This window comes from Nilaparvata lugens, chromosome 1 (genome assembly GCF_014356525.2).
Source record: "Nilaparvata lugens isolate BPH chromosome 1, ASM1435652v1, whole genome shotgun sequence".
NCBI lineage: Eukaryota > Metazoa > Arthropoda > Insecta > Hemiptera > Delphacidae > Nilaparvata > Nilaparvata lugens.
This window is the reverse complement of record NC_052504.1, coordinates 20,953,710-20,977,375: the sequence shown is the minus strand read 5'-3', so window position 1 is coordinate 20,977,375 and position 23,666 is coordinate 20,953,710. Positions and strand designations below refer to the sequence as shown.

General features: G+C 33.4%; 2 protein-coding genes across 2 annotated transcripts in view; one reads left to right on the top strand and one right to left on the bottom strand.

Moving 5' to 3' along the window:
- LOC111043579 (long-chain-fatty-acid--CoA ligase 1) overlaps window positions 1-11,857 on the top strand; it is a 28,077-nt gene extending 16,220 nt beyond the window's left edge. Inside the window, exons 5-11 of the mRNA XM_039421856.1 lie at window positions 1,001-1,201; window positions 1,795-2,012; window positions 2,890-3,040; window positions 4,922-5,200; window positions 6,435-6,578; window positions 7,179-7,352; window positions 7,996-11,857. Of these exons, the coding sequence (XP_039277790.1) occupies window positions 1,001-1,201; window positions 1,795-2,012; window positions 2,890-3,040; window positions 4,922-5,200; window positions 6,435-6,578; window positions 7,179-7,352; window positions 7,996-8,133 (1,305 nt within the window). The 3' untranslated portion in view covers window positions 8,134-11,857. The remainder of the gene's footprint in view (window positions 1-1,000; window positions 1,202-1,794; window positions 2,013-2,889; window positions 3,041-4,921; window positions 5,201-6,434; window positions 6,579-7,178; window positions 7,353-7,995) is intronic.
- Window positions 10,567-22,822, bottom strand: LOC111043580 (protein KRTCAP2 homolog). The gene is made up of 5 exons (XM_022328566.2): window positions 22,677-22,822; window positions 17,450-17,604; window positions 16,371-16,434; window positions 14,664-14,730; window positions 10,567-13,561 (listed from the first exon to the last, which is right to left on the bottom strand). Exons 1-5 carry the CDS (start codon window positions 22,678-22,680, stop codon window positions 13,453-13,455), a joined length of 399 nt encoding a protein of 132 aa, XP_022184258.1. The 5' UTR covers window positions 22,681-22,822; the 3' UTR covers window positions 10,567-13,452.
- Window positions 22,823-23,666: the final 844 nt, after the last annotated feature.

The window sequence follows — 23,666 nt, the reverse complement described above, 5'->3', positions numbered from 1 at the left end:
GGTACAGTATAGAGTAACTTGAAGAAATTGCATTGTTCAGATACTATTCCTTAATACAAGATTTGTAGGCAATTGAAAATTTCAGAAGAGTGAAGTTGAGTTTCATTACTTCAATTTTCATGTGTTATTATTGGGTTTTTATGTTTACACTCGATCAAAGTTGACATCATCATTAACAAAAATTCTTCGAAGATAGAAAAGGTGAAAGGTACTGATGATTTTCATGTAACAAGTAATGTAAACAATAAAAATTAATTTGATTTGATGTTTCCTATTCAACCAATGCTGAAAGTTTGCAGCAAATCTCACTATAGTTTACCTGGTTGGTATTATAGTGAAAAGAGGGGGACAGTGAGAAAGCATTTGAGTATATTCTGTTACTTAATACTCGACAATCTATTGAAAAATGAATTTCAATTGTCTCTGATCTATCAATATTATGAATGGAGGAATTGGCTTATACACGTACAGGATAGTAAATAAACACGATTGGCACGCATTCTCTTGTGAACTAATGAACTGATTAACATGCAATTCTACATGAAGACTCTGAACTTACCGATGATGAATATAGGCTTACTCTCATTGCTATCAATCGATTAATTCCATTTCAATAATTAGAATAAATCTATTAAATTTGTTATTCAAAGTTCACGCAACAATAATATCCCAACCAAACAGAGCTTTCTTGTAACGTGATTGGTAGCATGCGCTACTGATAAATGAAAGGTTGTTGTTTTCGAGACCAATCAAACTCTTTTTTTCATTTTGATGATAGTTGTAAACGTAATTCTGACAAAATGATAAATAATTATTCATTTTATTATGTTTACTGGACATAAGGAGATTGCATTTACAACACAAAATTCCACCCCAGTGGAACACACGGGCTACCTGATAGTCTTTAATTAAATACTGTACTGGCTTTTATATTATTGAATACTGTACTGAATTTCCAAATCAATCAATTTCAACATGTTATGTGTTTTGTTGTTGAAAGCCTCCGTTACCCGATGACCTGTGTACAATATGCTACACGTCAGGCACAACAGGCAATCCAAAAGGAGTAATGCTGACTCATCAGAACGTGGTGGCCGGCGTGTGTGCGGTCATCATGCAGCTGGGAGAACACAAACCCAACACTTCCGATGTCATGATCTCCTTCCTTCCATTGGCGCACATGCTCGAACGATGCTGCGAGGTAATTGCTTTGTATGTTAACATTTTGTATGAATTACTGACTTTTAGAATTTCTTCCTAACATCTCACATTGATCTAACTGATAAGGCGCATACATCGAAAAACCACCCGAAATAATGAATATGAAAAAAATCAGTACATCATTACAGAAAAAGTATAGTAATCTGAATTTCTGACGGCCTGATCGTGAAAAGTGAAAAGGGCTTTCAGCGCAATCTACCCTCTGAGCAGCAAAACTGATATTAAGAATCAAGTGTAAGTAGTAAGTGTTACTTGGAATCACTAAACCTAACATTAACCTTGGCCCCCCCCACCAAAAAATAAATATTCTATATACGCCACTGTTTCTAGTTATAGACGTTTTCCAGAAATATCAAAAAATCTATGTATCTCGAAAACCAAGGTCGGTAAACTATAAGGAAATTTTACTGGGCATTTTTGTGGCTATAATTTTATGTAGAATCTATGCTATGGTCTTCGGCTGTTACACCTTTTGAGAGACACTTTGTATATGTGATACTTATAATATTAGTTATACTTGAATGGTGACATCCAGAGTTGTTGTTTGTAAAATGATTCTGTTGGTTGTGGCAGAACGGGATGTACATGGTTGGTGGTTCGGTGGGATTCTACTCGGGCGACATCCGACGCTTGTCGGATGACATGAGGGCGCTGCGACCGACGGTCGCCCCCGCCGTGCCCCGCCTCCTCAACCGCATGTTCGACAAGGCCACCGTCGAGGCCAGCAACTCATGCATAAAGCGGTTGCTCCTTAACATGGCTCTCAGTGCCAAAGAAAATGAAATCAAAAGGTAGGTCCAGGCATAGAGAAAAGAAAACTACAGTGAAAAGAATACTACACATAAATATAAGTTACATCTATAATCTCTGGTAAGCAACCTTACATTTCTGTCATTTCGATAACCCACAGCATTTCTATCATTTTTGCTGATCTCAATAATAATCAATAATTTGATCTAATCTCATTTCAAACAGAAAATGATTTGAAAATGTGCCTAATTTGAAAAATTCTATTAAAATGAAAATTAAATGGAAGGGTAGGTCCAAGCATACAGAAAATAATACTGCAGAGAAATGGATACTACAGATAAAGTGATATCTATAACCTCTGGTCTGAGCAGCCTTGGATCACAACATTTCTATTATTTTTGCTCATAATCAACTCATCAATAATCAATAATTTGCTCCAATCTCATTCAATCAAGTCAATCAAGTTTTATTGAACAAAATATTTAGACTGGAGGTCCCACTAAACCCGAAGTTTTTTCAGTAGGTGCCTACGGTACTGAAGTTTCAATCGGAAAATTTATAAAAATATTTCAAAATGTGATCCTCATACAACTTAGAGCTATAGAGCAATGATAAAAACATTACATATTACGTGAACGCGTAAAATTACAATTTTATTCTGAACAGGATTCCTGAGAAATTTTGAAATTTAGTAAAGGCGGTGGGAGAGTCTATAGCCTTGTATTTTGGCTCGAAGGCCTCGAAAGTTATAATAATGGAAATTTGTATTTTGGCTGGTTTATATTTGACCACCACTGGTCAAATTTGAATTAATCCAATTATTAGTAGCTTATAAAGTCCATTCTATAATAAATTGTTGGATCATCAATATTAGTTGTTATTACTATAGTCATGACTCGAAAACTGTTCATTTTTCAGAGGTATAATCCGTAATAACGGGTTTTGGGACAGATTTGTGTTTCGGAAGATGCAAGATGGAATGGGAGGAAGACTGAGGCTGATGATAGTTGGCTCCGCACCACTGGCTGGCAATGTCCTGACTTTTGCAAGATGCGCCCTCGGATGTTTGGTGAGAATAACAACTATTCACTCATTCAAAAAATATTTTAGAGAACAATGAGCGTGGATTATTCGAGTGAATAATACAGTTTTCAAATGTTCAAAATTTTAGAAGCCTTTAAATTTATAAAAGGAATCTCAGTCATGTTCAGTCATTCAATAAGGCTGGTAATCTGGATCCCAGGATCTTATGAGTAGTAACTTACAAAAAGAATGTACTATTACCGATAGTAAATTGAATATAAGTCATGAATTGAAAAATTTGTTAAAACATAATTTATTAATCATGGAGGGCTACAAACTGAATCGATATCTTATTTTAATCTTTGGAACGCATTGACATTCAATAGATCCATTTCAATAGAGGAAGTCACTGCTGGATTTTATCAGCGAATTTTAGCTGGAATATTTCTGAGCAGTTCCTAGCTCAGAAAGATAATAATCATTCTTTAGAAAATAATTACTATTTTCTCAAATATAATGTATAGTGGATAATTTATATGTCTTAACAATAATATACCTTTCAGTCCTTTTCTTTCGAAAAACAGTAGGTGTGTTTCCTTTTGAATCTTTATCGATAAGGTTTACCTATCGTAAAATCATTACAACAAAATCGTAGTAATCTTTAAGATAGTAAGCAATGATATAGAATCTATAGCCTATATATTGTCATGGATGATACATTAATGTGAGATGAAGATGTTTCATTTGGGTTTCATTGATTTTGACCATGAAGCGCTCACCTTTCCAACGAAAGTAAAAGGAATTAATCACAAACTTATTGGTAGAAAAATCACTGACTTAATGAGATACGGTAATACTTTTCTTCTTTTATTGAATTATTGGATCGACTTACATTAAAGTACCTTAGTTTAGTAATACCAAGTTTTTAGGTTCTTAGCCCACTGAGTAGGCTACTTTGTCTACTTCTATTTTGGTTTCAAGCTTGATGTAAATATTTGTTACTTAAGAGCTTTGATGATATAAGTTTGAATTAAGTTGGATTTCAACCTAAACCATTACTGTAATGTTTCATTTCAATACTCTGACAATATCTTATGCAAATCTGTAACTGCTCTTCAACAAAATAAATTATAATTGAAAAATTCTCGTTTGTGAGTGTTTCACTGGAAATTGTAGACACACATTTAATAAATAGTCCATTTAATGAAGGGTTATAGAGAGAAAAGTTTAAAATACATTTTTTTACCCCGCAGTTCTGTTTAGGGTAGTAAGGAGGTAAGCATATCAAAAGTACCCACCTCTACCCCCTGTGCTGATGTACCATTTTTGTTTTTTTTCATCTAGAAAATTAAGCGTCCCAGTGACATGACTATTTTGTGCAAAGTTGAACAAAAAGGGAACAGGTGGGGACTTTTTCCTCCTCAAGGCACTAAACAGAACTGCGGGGTCAAGAATTGTCTTCCAATCTTTTCCCTCTACACAATTTTTTGAGCATTCATTGCCTGGACTAAAAGTGGAATAAACGTAACCTTCTTTTTGGATGAAGTATGTATCAAAATTCAAGGGGGGACAGTTTTGGGCAGTGCCTGTTGTTTCTCTCCTAATCATGTTAATGACTTGTGTATAATTCCAAGTCAAAAATGTGTTTATTTCAAATATTTCCAAGATTATAAATGTTACAGTGCTTGATAATTAAAATATAAAAGATATACAATAATAAAATACAATTGATGAGATATTCTATAATACTATATCATACCCAATGGTTACAGTGTAACAACTAAAAAATAATTTACAAATTCATGGAAATGTGCCTACATAGGTATAAAACCTGTGCGTGGGCACGAGTTGCTGCACAACTTCGAGCAAAATATATAGAACCATTTACGAGCGAATTGGATGAATAATGAATGGATATGAATTGTAGATTGTTGAAGGTTACGGGCAAACGGAATGTTGTGCGCCGATCACGCTGACAGTGCAGGGTGACTTCATCCCGGAGCACGTCGGTCCCCCGGTCGCCTGCTGCATGGTCAAGCTGGCCGACGTGCCCGAGATGGAGTACTACGCCGCCTACCACCAGGGCGAGGTCTGTGTCAAGGGCACCAATGTGTTCCCCGGCTACTACAAGGACCCCGAGGCCACCGAGCAGACCATTGACGAGACGGGCTGGCACCACACTGGCGATATTGGACAATGGCTACCCGTAAGTACAGCATCTCCCACAACATAATAGGTATCCCATTGAATGGCAATTCAAATAATTCTCTCACACACCTCATAAGTTACAAACAAGGGTGCCCACATGGGTGGGGAAGGTTTTTGGGACGCAGACTGCATCCTTGAAATTCTTGGAAGGGCTTCCAAGGGGGGTTCCAAAAAAGATCAGATCAGCAGTGTTGAAGACTTTTTTGTATCCAACTCCAATTCAAGGAAGGGGTAGCCTGACTTCCTGATTTTTTTTCTAATTCCATTTCTTTCTGACCAGCCCTGGTAGCAAAGATTTGAGTTGTGTTGTATAGAGGAAGCATCTGAATTCAAAATCAAATATTGGGGGTTCCAAAAAAGGTCAGGTCAGCAGTGTTTTTTGAGTATCCAATTCCAATTCAAGGAAGGGGTAGCCTGAATTCCTAATTTTTTAAAATTTCATTTCGGGTGGAGGGGGGGTTGGTTAGCTCTGGTAGCAAAATTCTAAGTTGTGTATATTTGGGAAGCATCTGAATTGATTTTTATGTGAACAGAAAGTTACGGTTACATTGTAAATTCTGATATCAATGAATCGAACTAATAATTCTAATTTTCAAAACAGTAGTTTGTTTTATGGAAGAAATGTAGGCTGGCCAATGAATGAAGTGACTAAGACTTTTAATCTTAATGTTAGGGTACCTACTGATGAAGAATTAGTTCCTAAAATGTATTGAATCTACATTCATTGATTTATGGACAATTAATTCAATATTGAAAGATTCAACATGCATTCAAACAACAGCATTTCTTCTTTTCTATAATGTCAAGATTTTTCAACAAATTTTTCGACAAAGCAGATAGCGCTACACTTTTCTAGTTTCGCAACGTTGCCAGATCGTTTTTAACAATGTACAAATGGAATAAAATTGAAAATAAAATGTTTAATCTCAATTAAAAAAATATATTTTCTTGGCGAATAAAATATGATTTATAATTTTCAACAAGAATGAATATTACATAAAATATACAAGTATCAGCTATCCTCTGAAGAAGGCAGTGGTAAGGCAGATTATCGGAAGCACTGTTCTATTATCGTTCTCCACTGCCCTATTAAGTGGACCTCACTATAGATTTTCCAAGGTTTTTTAGTTTACTAACATTTTATACAATATTTTAAAGAAAAGTTTTTTCAGACATTCCATCTTATTGTAATAGTAAATTTATTGATAATTTATTTCCTCATTCATTTACAGAATGGCACATTAAAAATAATTGATCGCAAGAAGCATATATTCAAATTATCACAAGGAGAATATATTGTACCAGAGAAAATCGAGAACATCTACATCAGGAGTCAGTATGTTCATCAAGTATTTGTACATGGAGAATCACTCAAGGTAAATTAATCATTCTGGAAAAAAGTGCTAATATTTGAACCTAATTTCTTGCAGCATGAATTGATCACTATAGGCCTACTAACGTCAACTATGGGCGTCTGCGATTTTCAGGCTAAAGTTACATTTGACCGACGTTAGAACGAGTTTGGATATCGTATTAAATTAATTACCTCAGTTTTTTTTATTGGAACCAAGAATATGAAGAACGAATCCATGGTGGAATAAAAATCTAAGTTCCCTTTTTTCAACATAAATTTTTATTATTCACAACATGTTTTAGCTAAGAAGCCATTTTTAAGTGAAGAAAGTGAAAATATTTTCATCTCTAATATTAATGTAATTATATTGATTATTGATTATATTTAATTTGAAGTCTTAAAACAAACATAAATTTCTTGAATATAGATTAAATTAGTATTAAAATTAATAAACTGACTACATGAATAGTTGGTTATCTTATTGCATCATCTCATATATTATTATCATAATTTCATAAAATATTGTCATACTCATAAACCACAATAAGTTTTGAAAATTCTATGGATATGTTAATTTGAAGAGATGATTGTTATTATAATATTGATTAACTGTTGTTAACAGTCGTGCATCGTAGCAGTGGTGGTACCTGATGTGGATGTCATTAAATGTTGGGCCTCAGAGAATCGAATTCCAGGAACTCTTTCCGTTCTATGCGCCAATGCTGAGGTTAAAAAATTGATTATCGATGATATGATTACATGGGGCAAGGATGGAGGTCTAAAATCATTTGAACAAGTAAGTAAAAGTAGGATGTGCATTGTGAATCTATCATGGCATGACATCTATTTCCTATGATGAATACAAAATACACTTGGTACAATAACAATTATAATAATTTGTCAGAATTAGTTTTTGGCTTGTCCACATGACTCAACAAGTCGGATGATAGAATAAGCATCAGGGTGAAATCTTGCTATTCATTTTTTTCTCTGACATTGTATCTGCAAATTGATTTAGATCATTGGAGCGATTGGATGATTCAATTGGATTATTTATGAATACCGTACTGCAATAAACAGTTTGATAAAATTCCAATAAGGACTCACATTGTGCATTAAAAAAGTATCTCGCCACAAACAAGATCAATAACTGATTACGATTCAATAAAACAATATATGAATGTAAGATAGATGAAAAGGAATGAAATTGAGTGATTCGATTTAGCTTTTAATACTTTTTAAATGGTATTCTCATTATAGAAGCTTTGATTTATATTTCCTGCATCTACACATCTCCATGATCTATAAACGATTTATTTAGATTCAATATATATAAAGATAAATTACCTTCGCATCTCTATTTCATTAGGATTAGATGATAAGTAAGATTGAAAAATAATAAGTTTGATTTGATCGAGCGAAATTTTTATTTGTTTCAGGTCAAAGATATATATCTTCATCCAGATCCTTTTTCGGTTCAAAATGGCCTATTAACACCAACTTTGAAATCTAAAAGACCAACACTTAGAGCATATTTCAAACCACAAATCGAAGACATGTACACAAAACTACAATAGCGCAGGCCGACTGTAAATTAATTTGTCATTGAGAAATATGAGAGCTTCAAATCTATCAATAGAGTTCAATCGCAATGGTGAAATACCAGCCTTGAAAAACTTTATTGAATGCCTAAAATGCTTTCAGTGACTTGAATGAACTGAGCTTGAAGGGATTTGTTTATACGTTCAAGCTGAGAAATATCAACAGTCATTAGCTGAGTCCAACCATTCCAGATTGTAGGAATTGAGAAACCCTATCAAATGAGCAGATATCTGAACTACTTATTCATAAAAGTTCCCAGTAGATAGTGATTCAATCAAATGCAAACTCACTCTTAATGTGTAGATTGTGAGTCGAAGGTTTTGATTCCCTAGTTTTGACATGATAAAAAAGTGTGCAAACACAATATGCACAACGAAACTTCTAAGTAGAATTATTGGGTTCTGTTTCTAAAGAAGCATAAAGTACGTACATTTTCATAGCTGAATTACAATTAATGAAATTATCATTAATTTGTTGTCAAAATTCCCATGAGTTAGAAAATTAGGTACCTAGACTAAAAATTGAGGATTTCGCTGATGCACAAACTAAGTTTAATAACTTCCTTCCTCTCATATTCATCATCATGTGTCACACATTAGGCTAATAATGCATCATCTCCTGTTGAGACATTTACAAGGTGGACTATATAATGATGAAGAATATGATGTGAGTAAAATTTGAAATATTTAGAGTTCAAGAAAAATTACAGTATAAATAATAAAATACCTATTAAATATATAGTATGTTTCCAGAAGAGACACTTTGGTTTTTTCACAATTAATCCTTCCTATTTCTCTACTAATTGTAGAGATATTTACAGGAAAGGCAACTAGGACAAATATTGTAAATTAATATATTAAATTGTTACAGTATAGATTTTATAATGTAAAGTTACTTATTATCGAGCTTAGAAGAATGGAAAAAATCATGTAGAATAATCAAAGATTTTCAACCTCATGATGCATGATCAAAATGCGTCACCAAATCAATTCAATTTATTACACATGATTGATAGATTAAAATTTGTACAAACACTTTATTTACAATTAAATAATATAAACGTAGATTACATATATTATTTTTCACTTTGTGAAAATATTGAAAAGTGGAATCCCCCAAGAAGACTATTAGTTTATGAATGGGGGAGACCAACGTTAGTAGACAGAACTCTGTCTACTAGGTAACTTTGGTGGGAGAGCTCCTAGAAGCACATAGTAACAAAATGAAAGCAAACACTAGAAAAACTAGTATTCTATTTTCAACTCTTTGTATGAGAGATTTCAATAGAATTTTGATAAACAAGTTTTCTAAACTTACAAAACTATTTTCACATTATGTTATATCGATTGTCATGCTTCCTTTTTGATGAGACAATCCAGAAAATTAATCATTATTTCCATGACATAGTTTGTTTTTGTAGGTAAGTGACTATTCAATACTCAATTCTAAATCCTAAATGTATTTTGCATCCTAGGAAAATTGACAAGTTCCGTATAGTATAATTTTTTAATTCTTCAGTTTCTTTGAAGCTAGTTTTCCTATCCGAACGGCCGCAGTAGCAAAATATGTTATTAGTTTGGTCAGTTGACGCTGGTCTGGTCATTGATTCTATTCTTATCCTCCTGGAATAATATCTACTGAAATTCATTTAATTCATATATGAGCCACACACAACCTCTGAAGAGATTAAGAAAGTGGAAACATCAGAGTAGATACTTCAACACAGTACTACGCAGTAGGATGATTGATTAATTGATTTTATCATCCTATTTTTGTAGAAGGTCTCTTTAGTGTTTTGTAAAACATTGAAGTGGAAATACTTGTAAAGTTGTTTTGTTTCGTTGTTAAAATAATAGTAAGTTGTAGAATAAAATGTAAATTGTATGAAATTGACTCGTGATATATTATTGTTTACATCTAGCTCTATCTCTACCTATAACTAGTTATATTACCTCTAAATAATACACCAGATTCTTGATTGAAATTATGGGTATTCTGGTATTGCTCATATTTTATTTTATTCCATAATATTCCTGGTTTACCCAAAAATCTCTAAATTAAAGGAACCAACTACTCCACCATCCCTACTCAAAAATAAAATTAAGATTGACAAAATTAATAATACCGAGTGAACTGGCCGATTCAAGTCTGGTATCAGTTTTCAGGTGACCCCTGATCAATTTCATTACTTATGACATGACTTAACGACTGTAAGCCGTGATCGACGATTTAACGTGCCCATTCGAAACACGCCGTTAACAGAGAAAAATATTTTGGCCAGCCGAGGATCGAACTCAGGGTCTCAGGTTCACAAAGCCAGCGTCTATACCACTAGACTGTAGCCAACATTGATCATATCCCTTTTCATATTATAAGAGAAATTCAGGAAACAGAGAAACCCATATAAATTGTTTCTGTATGATATTTTATTCAAAAATACATGGTAAATTAAAGTACATTATGATAGAATATGATTAAAAATTATGGAAGATTGAAAGTAGAAACAAATACCTAGTCTGAATAATTTATAATAGTCTAAATATTTCGAACTTTCAAACTGTAATCTAGATTTGGGAGAGAAATAGTACATACAAGGAGTATCCTTAGTTTTTCTCTCCCAGTCAGTCCTCTCTTGTGAGAATAAGAATGAATAAAGAATTTGTCATGCTTATCAATTTCAATAATCGGTGGGTGGAAACGAGAAGAATGTTTATTAATGGTACATGGAACACCTACTTACAGGATACATAATTTAACATTAGTTTTCATATTGCACGTGTCTGAGAAGATTAGCTACAATTTGTGGTTTTTGATGTACTTGATTAACGACATTAATGTTAGACCACATGTATAATTAGATTAAATTTCAGAGATTAACTTAACTCATTAGACTATTCTAATTTAAATGAATATGTCACTGAAATTAATTCGAGTCGCGTGTTCCAACTATCAGTGCTTGTCTGCTCGTTTCTATTAAAAAAAAGTATACTGATTACCGGATTCGAAGCGGTAAAGATGGTTGAAATTGTAGGCTATCCATCAAAACTATTATTTATTCTAATTTAAATAGGCTCTTTTAAATTATTAATAGTTTTTATTATTTTAACTTGTGATTTTTGTGTTACTTTATTAACGACATTAATATTGAACCATATGTAATTAGATTAAATTTCAGAGATCAACTCACAAAACTAATAAATTATTCTAATTTAAATTAATCACTGAAATAAATTCGAGTCACGTGGTTTTAACTATTAGTGCTTGTTTGCTCGTTTCAATTCAAAAAAAAATTTATTGATTATTCGAAGCGTTAAAGATGGTTAAAATTGTATCCATCAATAATTATTATTAATACTGAATCCAAGAAATTTATGCTCTTGAGATCAACAATGAAGATCAATAAATTATTTTATTGATATACTGATGAGGTTGTACTGGTAATAAAATTCGATTTATATTGAATACTATTACTAAGTTGTATAAAAAACCACTCTGAACAGCCGAGATGCTATGTACTGTACATCTATAATATAATAAAGGAAAGAATTGGCTTATACACATACGGGATACAAAATTCACGAATTACGCATTATCTCATCTGAACTACTGGACTGATTAACTTGAAGTTTTGCATATTGATCCTTAATTCACCAAGGATGGTTATAGGCCTATTTCAAATTCTTCAAAATTTGAGTTTGTCAAGTTGTTAATTAGATCCTCGCGGAGCACGGGTTACCTGCTAGTATGTAATGAAGAGGAACTGATATCAAAATATCCTGAAGAAAACGCAGCAGATATCCTTAAAAATTTCAATCTGACGGAATAAGCGTATATGGGAGTTATACTGTACTTCTTAAATCTTCTAGGTACTTGACATGTTATTGTTATATATTAAAGCTGCGTTTACACCGGAGTTAATAACACGAGTTATTAACAAAAGTTATCAATTTGACTGAATCGTCAAAAAATTATCTTACAAAAGTTAATAACTTGTGTTTTAACAGAAAATCCCATGTTATTAACAAGATTATGTTATCAATATGATTTATTGACTTCCATATGATTTCATTTAATGAGAGTATTCATATAATATAACAGCCGGGATAAAAAAATCTCTTCAAAATAATTTAAATTGAAACAGGTGTGTGATCATTAACATCTGATCGAATATAGCAAGATTTGCATCAATATGTCAGCATTATTTTAATGAGGAGTATTGATGCTATTATTAAGAAATGCCTACTGTTTGAAGTGAATATCAACAAGCTGCATACACAGGCGAGTTATTAACTTGACTGAATCATCAAAAATTTATCTTAACAAAAGTTAATAACTTGTCTTTTTAACGAAAAATTCCTGGTTATTAACAAGATTTATGTTATCCATCGAGAGTGGGTAACTTTTGTTAATAACAGGTTCCTCTCTTCCCCGCAACACCCTCGCACAGCACAGCACACACAGCTACACATAGCGCACCAGTGTTCCCTACCAACTACAGCAGCAGGTGAAGCACGTAAACACATGTGTTGGTCTATTTTGTGGATGTGAAGATCTATTGCTGACCTAAACAGACTGTTTTTGTCTATTTTTCAATAAATAGAATGGAGGGTGAATGGAAGCAGGATGAGCACCCGGTGCTATGGGACCCGACTAATAGTTGGTGGTTGGTGTCCTTTTTCCCAGTTCTGTGCCGCAGTTGTCCGATCAACCCACTCAACATCACAGCTGGTCATGCGGAGGAAATTCTTAATGCTTCCGTCACTTGAATTAGCTCGCCTGAAAGAGGGTCACGATCATCTTCATGCAGATCTTTTAACCTAGCACTCCCACTGATTTTTGATATCAAAACTAGCAGCAAAATAAAATGTTATTAACATGTTAATGAATTTTGTTATTAACATCAATTAATAACAAAAATTTTGAGAACATTTGTTATTAACTCCGGTGTAAACGCAGCTTAAGATAATATAACTTAATATTCATTAAGATAATAATAGTATTCATCGCAAATTACGGAATATTAAAGTGTTTTGTTTCAATGTCAATTGGAATTACACATGAGGAACATTAGAATTTCAATGACGAGTGTTCGTACAAATGAATGAAAATAATAAATACAGTGTTATCAGAATCGTTGAATACTGTGCTTGAAAATACTGAATGTATAGTGACTATTAAATTTGTGACTTGTAGTCAGAGTAATGGATTACACATTATTATATTACTGGGACATGTTTGTGACATGACTGACTTGAGAACTGAAGTTTGTTTTGAGACACTGGCATCTGAAACATTCACTTTTTCTTTTTCTGCGGATGCACACTGTGAACCGGAGCAGGCATCGTATGCGTTTGCTGAGATATTCTATTGATGAAGTAGAGTGCAACCAATGAGAATAGTAAGCTGAAAAAAGAAATCATGGAGCTGAAAATATCTATTGGAATTTACAAACTGTTGAGACAAATGAGAGCATTGATAGCATATAATACTAATATTCGTATGGCTTTTATTGGTGGGGAGTTCCTGACGGAAGTCCCAACTCGCCTGAGTATATCATTTAAGCCGTCAATGAGCCTTACGACTGTCATACTTCAGCCGGGACCGACAGTTTAACGTGCCCATCCGATAACACGGGAGTGACCTGTTCAAAAACTTTTTTGCTCTGAGTGGGATTGAACCCGGGATCTCTAGGTTGTTACGCAAGCACTCTATCCACTAGACCACGGATCACTCCATATCATATAATTTATGTAAATAAAAAGGAAATCAACACAGAAGAAGCTCGCTCCAATATTTTAATAATATACAGAATGTTTTTATATATGAATAACAACTTTTCAACTCTATAAAATTATTTCTTAGATTAGGCATACAGTTGAAAATAATACGTCAAAAAATTGAAAAGAAAAAGCTACTCAGTTGTGTTTGTGGTTATTCATTTATATTCACCCTGTATTTGGTAATAGAGAAGAGCCTCGCTAATCCGTTCCTACAGGACTAGAAAGAGGTCACATTATAGTGTTGAACTAGTTTATTTACAGAAAAACATACTTCTACTATATTTTTGCACTAATAGTGTATAGTACGTCATCAAAAAGTGCCAAACTGGACACAATAATGCACCGGAATGTCAACAAGCATTGTACTTCGGTATCATGTTTGGACTAGGCTATGAGGACACCTCGCCGAGGGCTGAATGGCGAAAGTATATTCACCCGGATGGCATGGACGGATTAACCGGACAGCCGGATTAGCTATGTTCTACTCTATTTGTATCAGTTTGAAGTTTCCTGGTAATGCTATTTGCTAAGCTGTTAAACCATTGATTTTTTTTCTTTCGCCTATTTTCATTTTATGAATTTGGCAATTTGTCCCAGGATTCGTCTGAAATTTGTCCCGGGATTCATGAATGTACTTGGAATTTTTATAATAATCAAGAAAAATTATTATAAACTATAATATTATAGTTAATTTTATTCGATGATGAAAATCAATATTTACTCACCATGTAGTCGTACAAACTCTGTGAACCATCCCCGAGGCAAAAAGCGCGGCGAAAAGACAGACCAATACTGTAAAATATGAAGAAAACTAATGAAATTCCAATAAAAAATTATGTTACCAGCTTCTAGTAAAGTTATGTTACTTAGTGTGAGAAATAACTATGCCATATATAAAATTTGAGAGTTGTGAAATGATTCAATGATTTCATTCATTAGCACTAATATTTCAAAGCTCAAATACTTTATAATGAATAGGCGTACGTAAATATACATGAATCATTAGTACTAGTCCCGTGTTTTGGAGAGCTATTGTCTCTGTTTGCGCTGATAAGCTATCGATTGAATAAACTAGTTGAGATTCATGCGCCTGCTTCTCTCTTTGGAAGGGTGACCACTTGCAGAGCCTACTCCACTAAGTATCATCTATGAAATTAATCTGTCAATGTTCTGATGAAACCAGTTGAGTTTATAGCGGCAAAAACTGCTTGACTAAACATCCGAAAACACAGTGTTTTGTGATGGAGATGGTGACTTGCAATATAAGACAAAATCACATTTTCAAGTTCAAATTAAGCTAACTTGATTATCTCATTTTGGGATGATAGAACTTGTAGAGAAGGAAAAAATATTCAATCATCAAATTCCAAAAATGTACCCAAAACTTAGAAATCAACAGACTGAGGATTCATATCAGACCAAAGTAGCAAATTTGTAAATCTATTTTGATCATTAGAATAGAAAAGTTCTTGGTTTTGGGCCCGGTAACGACTATTGAGTGATTCACACTATAAATAATAATAATAACAATAACGAGTGACCTGGCTGGCTCTGGTCTGGTGTCAGAGTTTTCAGGTCGTAACTGTTCAATTTCAGGGCCTCTGACATGACCTAACGACTGCTTTTTAGGCAGCCGGGTCCGACGGCATAGATTGCATGTTAAGAATGAAATTCAACACTCATCAGTTAATGTAAATGATTTACTGATTGAGTTGTTGAACTTGAAAAAAGAATAATGTTGGCATACTTCGCCATGTAATTTAATAGCTAGTGCAGTTATGGAGTTCTAGCTGGTTCAAGTTTATTGAAACAGAACAATGTTCTTGTTTTTTCTGTTGAAAACAGAACAATGTTAAAAAGTTATGAAAATCTCAATTTTAAAATTTGCAATCTTCAGTCCCCTATAAATAACATTCCAATAGGATCAACTTTTCGAATTAATAGGAGTATTTTTGCACCTACAGCAAAATGATCTCCTTAAATTTCGTATTTTGTAGTCTATAATATTCTCAGACTGTTATGGAAGAACCTTGAATTAGACTGAATTTCATGAAATATCAAATTAACTTAACTTCACTGTAATCACTCTAAAAATTTGCTCAGTAACCGATAGATAGATGGATAGATATTTATTGATAATTGTTACAAGGCTCTTGCCTATGGTAAAATTTACAAAAATTGACAGTAAAATTAAATCAAACTTAATAGATAAATAATTATTTAACAGTTCTGCATCAGTATAATCAATCACAAATACAGTATCAAAGAAGATAATATAGTATATATTAAGCCATCAACATTATACTAGATCACATTAGCAATACTGGAGGAAAGAAAAGATGTTATTTGCATCCATGCAATAGTAGAATGAGAAATGAACAACTGTGAGAGTGGAAATATAATGAAGAACTATATTGAAATGAAGAACTCACCCTCAGGAAAAAGCTTGGTCTGGAATGTCTTGCCAAAAACCGCTGACTCAATATTACCAACAGCCTGATAAAGGAATTAAGGCAAATAAAAGTATGTATACAATGCATAAAAAGCACTACAGACGTATAAACTCACGTAAAAATAAGCATAACACAACAAATTAAATCAAGTTCAACAATTTAATACAATTCAATATGAGATGTGCAGCACACTAGTCACATGGAGTGTGTAACTTGAACCGCTTCTAACCTGGAAGAGACTCGTATGATTTGTAGTAACATAAAGCTTGAAAGCAATAATCGACCTTGGAAGGATCTTACTTAGAAGATATTATACAACATTCTCGTCAATTTAATTTCTATTTTTAAATTACTTTATATACTTCGAATTCAGTGACAACAGACACAACTCAACAATAATGACTAGGCCTACATCAATTTATGAAAAGTGAAAGAATGGAAATATTTTATAATTGGATACAACAGAGGAACGTAAATTTATGAAATAGCTCTCGGTTAGTTAAAAACTTCCAACTTTGAAAACAACTCTTGCCAATGAAGGTTCCAACGAAAAAAAATCAGATTTCAACTATTTGAGCTTATGCATTCCTATGAGCGTAAGGAGGAATTTTGCATATCAAAGTACTTGAATGAGAATAGCAGCAAGCATTTTTTTTTCAAATCATAAAGGTTGTGCTCTGGAGTTGTTTTTTGTATTTTTTACGTTTGAATGTTGGAATTCAACTATTTTACTCTTATAATTTCTGTTTAAAAATTTCCCATATGTCTGTTCCACCACATCATTGTGTTTTTTACAATATTTAGAAGTAAAAAATTCTTAATGTCATTATTTCAGCCATACATTCTTTATATAATTAAAATATTTTACTTTCATATTTATCATTTCTTTTTTTTATATTTTAGTATAACTTACGTTCTATATACATGAGTGATGAATGAGAATTTAATTGAGATGTAGTCTCCAATGAGAATTCATTCCAAAAGAATTCTGTATTCAAATGGTGACTTGATTTCTAAATCAATTTCAACATTATAGGGTTGTTATAATGAAAGGATACAGTAAGACACAGTATAAACAGAAGAGATCCAAGGTAGCCTCCAAATATTGTATGTAGCTGAGAGGAAGACAGCCATTGGCGGTACATTTGCATTCCGGAGAACAGCAGCACGGTCAGAATTGAAGACAGCAGAAACGATGTTCCACTCGAAACAGCTGAAATCGAAATTAACAATATGAGAATTACAATCAATAGATGTATTGCGGTACGTAGTTGTCTTCCAGTCTAAGAGCCTGTTCACATGACAGCGATTTACGCTCGGTTGTCGCGCGATTGACCAACCGAGCGGTTGCCAGGTATAGGGAAACACATGGTGCCGTACACATGCATCGCTCGGTTTTAGTAGTCGCCGGCGAATCGCGGCGGTTGTAATCTCAGACCTAACCGAGGGCAAATCGCTCATGAATCGCTGTCATGTGTATGAGACTGGCAAATCAAGCGATTTTCCAACCGCGCGACAACCGAGCGTAAGTCGCTGTCATGTGAACAAGTTCTAAGCTGGAGCAAATACAACTAGTAGTTCTGTGAACAGTAGACCTCGCGCAAAGTAAGTTACATTGACCTCTTGTTATGTTTTCTCAAAAATTAATAAATACTTATCAATTTAAAATGTCTAGAAAAAATCCTAAATAAACATAGAGCTTTCTGTCCTATCGTACCGTGACGTGTCGTCCCGGAATGTGAGTGTGAGCGCTGTTATCAGGTCTGGCTGCAATGTTGATGGAAAGATACATTTTCAAGATGTTCGATGTTTTTGAACGGGTAGTATTATAGTCCACTAGACAGCTGATTTATGATGAATAATTCTATAGTCTGATTTTTACTGTAATATTGGCGTATGAAGGAGGCTCCTTTTTCCTTTTATATTATTCTTGAAATGCAAAATTTCCAAAACCTTGTATATACGTCGACGGGCAATTAAAAAAGGAACATACCTGTCAAATTTCATGAAAATCTATTACCGCGTTTCACCGTAAATGCGCAACATATAAACATTAAGAGAAATGCCAAACCGTCGACTTGAATCTTAGACCTCACTTCGCTCGGTCAATAAAGAAATACATTATTCATCAATAACCGCACTTATTGATCGAACGTAGTGAGGTCTACGTTTCAACTAGACATGATCTGTTTTTATCTGTAGGTATGTAACGCTTTTTCGGCCAAACGCAGCAACAGATTTTCATGAAATTTGACAGGAATTTTCCTTTTAAAATTGTGCTTCAATATATGAGGAAGGTTTTTTGAACTTTTAATGATAATATTCTCCTCCATATAAGTTTTATTGATAACATAAATTTCCTCCAATATTACTAAATACATAGGCCTCATCTACTTCTGAACATAGGAAAAAATCTGGTGTGGCGCACTCACACAACTTTCCTTGCCGTTATGAAAATTGATCAACTGACGCTAGTATTCACGCGCATCTAAGGTCTACTATTCCAAGATCTAAGCCAGCTGGTGACAGGACAATAACGCGACACATTAAGTCTGCTATCTCTTCATAGTGAATGATTTAATGGAATCAACAGTTGCTAACAGTTTGCAAATTGAATAATCTTATTTTCTCGAACTTATTTCCAATTTTAGGTGAAAATGTTACTGAACATTATTTGTAGAGATTTTTATGCTCAATCTTTTCCACTTGAAATTTTTCGTTTAAATTGTATCTGAAGCCTGATAATCGGGAATCTAAAATCAAACTTTGCATAGTTGGGGCGGAGCTTCTGAAATTTTCACAGATATGTGACTAGTGGCAGTGGCACACATACAGACCAATACCCAAAAACCGCTTTTTCGGACTCAGGGGACCTTGAAACGTATAGAAATATAGAAATTGGGGTACCTTAATTTTTTTCGGAAAGCAATACTTTCCTTACCTATGGTAATAGGGAAAGGAAAGTAAAATCAGAGTGAAGAATTATTATTAACTAGCTTACCCGGCAAACTTCGTACCGCCAAAAAGTCAATTTATTTTATTCACAACTATCACAAGAACGTCAAAATTTGAGTTTCACTCAAATGACAGATGACATATCAGTATAATCTAATAATAAATTATTCCTATAGCTATCCTATAATTTAATATTGTAGAGTTATATCAATGTATCTCATGTCAAACTTGACTTTATTTGGTGAATCGTGAAATTTAACTGACAATCAATATTTTCATTTAGGCCTACATCTCAATACGGACTTCCTAGTCATACAGCATTTATTATTCCGAAAACAAATTCTTCTCAATCAATTGGTAGTAATATCTACCAGTAAAGTGCTGAATTAAAAAAAAAAGATCGGTTATATCAGTGTTTCAAAGATGAATTTAATGTTTTCATAGTTGTTGATTGTTGATTGATGGTCCAGAAAATATGCGATGTCCGATGAATCACACAGAATTACATATTATTATTCTTTCCATTTTCTATTTTAGGATAAATATAAGCTAAGCTAAATTCGAAAAAAATCGTAAATTATCCTGACATTCTTCAGTAATGGTGCAATATGAACAACTCTCTAGATGAAGGTGAATAATTTTCTCCAACATTTTCCAGTTTCTCAATGAAAGGGTAGTGATAATAAAATTATTTGTATAGGTCTTCTAAGAAACCATTATCTACAGCTGGTTCCAATCAACTACACTTTAACTTCAAACTACCGTTTTAATGGGCGGTGTGAATAAAAACGAGTAGGACAAGTAAATACTTGAATGACAAGTAAACGCCAAAATTGAAGTGAATAAAACAAGTATTTACTCTTACTCGCGAGTAAATACTTGAGAGGCTAGTAAACCACCGAAAAATGCCAATTTTGGTGTGAATAGACGCAAGTAAATACTCGTCCATTCGCAAGTCAACCCGACCCCAGACTTGCACTCGTACTTGTACACGAGAGATGGCTGCATTTATGAAACTGCATGGTGTGAAACGTTATAGAGACCGGCGTGATATAAGTCCCGATCTATCTAAGGGACTATTACGGTTTGAGAGCGAAAACGTAGATTTTCTCACTTCACGCTTTCTTGATGAAAACACTGATGCAAGGAGTGGAGGATTAACTGCAAGGAAAAAGATGGGCATTTTTCTGAGATACCTTAGTGATCCAGGATTCCAAAGTGGTGTTGCCAACGACATGGGGGTTGAAAGAAGTGCCGTCAGCAGAGCATTTTCAAGTGTATTGGATAAAATAGTGTCGAAGTCTAAAGATTGGATTAAATTTCCACGCACTATTGAAGATATGGATCAGGCCAAGGCAGATTGGGCTTTGAAATTTTGCATTCCGACTGTCATTGGTGCTATAGATTGCACTCACGTGTAATCGGCGTTAAGCGGCGAAAACAGAACAAGTCACAACAGGAAATGATGCGTAGTAGTCTGTGTGGCGCTACAAGTATTTACTTGCCTTTCTTGTGAATTCAGTTGTCTCGAGAGTGAATACTTCCTAGTAAACCCTCGGGTTGGCGAGTACATCGTCAAAGTAAGCTCGACGCTTTATTCACATTGGTTTACTTGGAGTTTAAATACTCGTTAAACTTTACTTGTAAGTAGATACACGTCGTACTCGTTTTTATTCACACCGCCCAATACCAGTACACAATTTATCAGAGAGTGACGTGTTTATTACAGCTGATAACTTTAGATGCTAGATAATATTATCACAACATGATCTTGAATCATGATGATCTTTCCGTTCTTCGGTAGCCGCTCGGCCGACAATTTCAAAAAATAGGTCTGTAAGATTGATCAATAAATAATTCATTTTGAGCCACCCTATTAAAATTTCTGGTCAAAAATTATTCCCAATATTAACATAGCCTATTCCCAAAGTTTCATGCCATTCTGTCAAGTAGTTTTCAAGTCTATAATAGGGAACAAACAAAACTACAGACAAACACACAGACAGACATTCATTTTTATAAAAACACTTCACTTACAGTAGCCTAAATGGGCTACTTTTGAACAAATTAATAAAAACAATATAAAAATCTATTTTTTTTAATAAATCAAATAAATCTACACTTTATTTTTTAAAAACTTAAAAATATAAACTTTATAAAAATTTCAACTTGAAAATGACCTAAGTTAGGGTCGAAACTAGTCGTTGAACTATTTTTAAAAAATAAAGGGTACTACAACATTTTTATATTATTTTTATTAATTTATTTTTATATATATAAATAGATAATAATCAATCAGCTGTCAATTGGATTTTTATTTGAATGCGTAATTTTTACATCTCTATTAAGTAACCAATGATGACTACCTTGAGTTACTTTGAGTTTTTAATTAATTACAACATGTGCATTAATTATAATAACGCAAAGTAACTTAGTTTTTTCTCTCGACCTATCTCTGCTTTCAACTCGGGCTTACCAGTTGACAGTATAAGGATCCATGTCTATACAGAGACCTAACGCGCAGAATTTATTGTGGGCGTCTTTACAAAATGCATGTCCTGTTATAGGAAGCGTTTAAATCGCTCCGACTAACAAGCGAAAACCCCTAGCTTTTCTGATAGCCTAGTCTGTATAGTTGGTGCCGCGTGAGGTCTACTGGAGGAGGCTGAGGTATACTGGTAGGTATAGGAGGCTGCGTGAGGTCTACTGTTACAGAACTACAGTTAATTATTTTACGAATTATAGTATATTAAAATTATTATATTTTTAATATTGAAATTTTATTATAAGTTTACTTAGCTACAAAAATTTAATCAAGAGAGTATGAGATTATTTAGATCAACTATCATAGGCTAAGTGTAACTACATGGATTGATAGATGCTCATTATGAACACTCCATTATAAATCATCAGTATCAGTTATAGAACCCTCCAATAACTTTATATATGCCTGGAAAGGAGGTACCAGAACGCCGTTCCGGTACGACCGGTTCAAAAACCCTGGTTATAATTAAATAAATTGTATAAAAGCCGATTAAATGGTAGCTGTCATTATTCCACGTAATCACTTCCCTCATGAAAATGATTTGGTACCGTATAAACTTTCTTAGGCTGGAAGTCAAATTTCAATATTTTTAGTGAAATAATGTTGGATAGACTATAAAACAAATATTGTTTAATAAAGTAGCATTTAAAACTTCCGTAAATAGTAAGGGGAGTTTTTTGAGTAGAATTTTTAGGTTAAGAACTGCCGGATAAAAACTGTGATTTTTATTCATAGGTTTCAACTAAAAGTAATGAATTTGTGGTTTGTTTAAGTCAACAACTTACCCATTTTAATATTACCTAATGGAAACAACTTTAAAGATAATATGAAAATTTAAATCATGTATAATAAACTAAGAAATAAATCCACTGTGGAAATGGTTTGATTTCAATTCTCAATCAAATCGACAATCGAGGTCAAGGTATTGACTATCGAGCTCGAGATATCGATATTGGTGACTCGAGATCTTGAACTTCGAGATATCGATATTGGAGATTCGAAATCTCCAGAAGTCGAGAGTCCAGAAATCCAGCATCGAGATTAATTTGATCTAATTCATCTGATTATTCCTTTGATTGACATAATTATGTGTATATATTATAGTATATCTATTATAGTCCATAAATATATTCTGGAGTGTTTCATATTATGTAAGTAAATATAAATATATTCTGGATTGTTTCATATTATGGCCAAATGAATTTCCACAAAGAAAAATTGGATAAATTTGAAAAAACTCCAAAACATAAATATCACAATACCATCTATAGTTGCGTAGTGGCATCAAGGGAGAGTGTTAGCCCACTCTTATTTATCTATAGTGGGATGCAACACAATACTTAAAGGAAATTAATCCAAATATGTAAAGGACTTCTTTCCATATTGTAAATGTTTTTTTTTCATTTTTTCATTAAACATTTTGATTAGGCTACCACCCTTTATTATTGAAAAAAATCTATTCACATCATGTTTCAACATATAGATGCAATTTCCAATTAAGTAAATCACTTGAATATTATATTCAAGCAAGTGTGTCACTACATGTGAATAAAAGCTTTTTGTTAAAGAATACTTGGATTTTTTTTATTGACAAGGGAGAGGGGATAATGGAGATGTATCCCCACCGACGAAATATGGGACCTGAATCACCAGAAGGACTTACCCTTTGTAGCTGGATCAGACACAAAAATTAGTCATATATTCTCTCTAAATTTTATAAGTGAAAAAATATTCAAGGGATAAGAGAATAGCACAATATTATGTGCTAGACACTG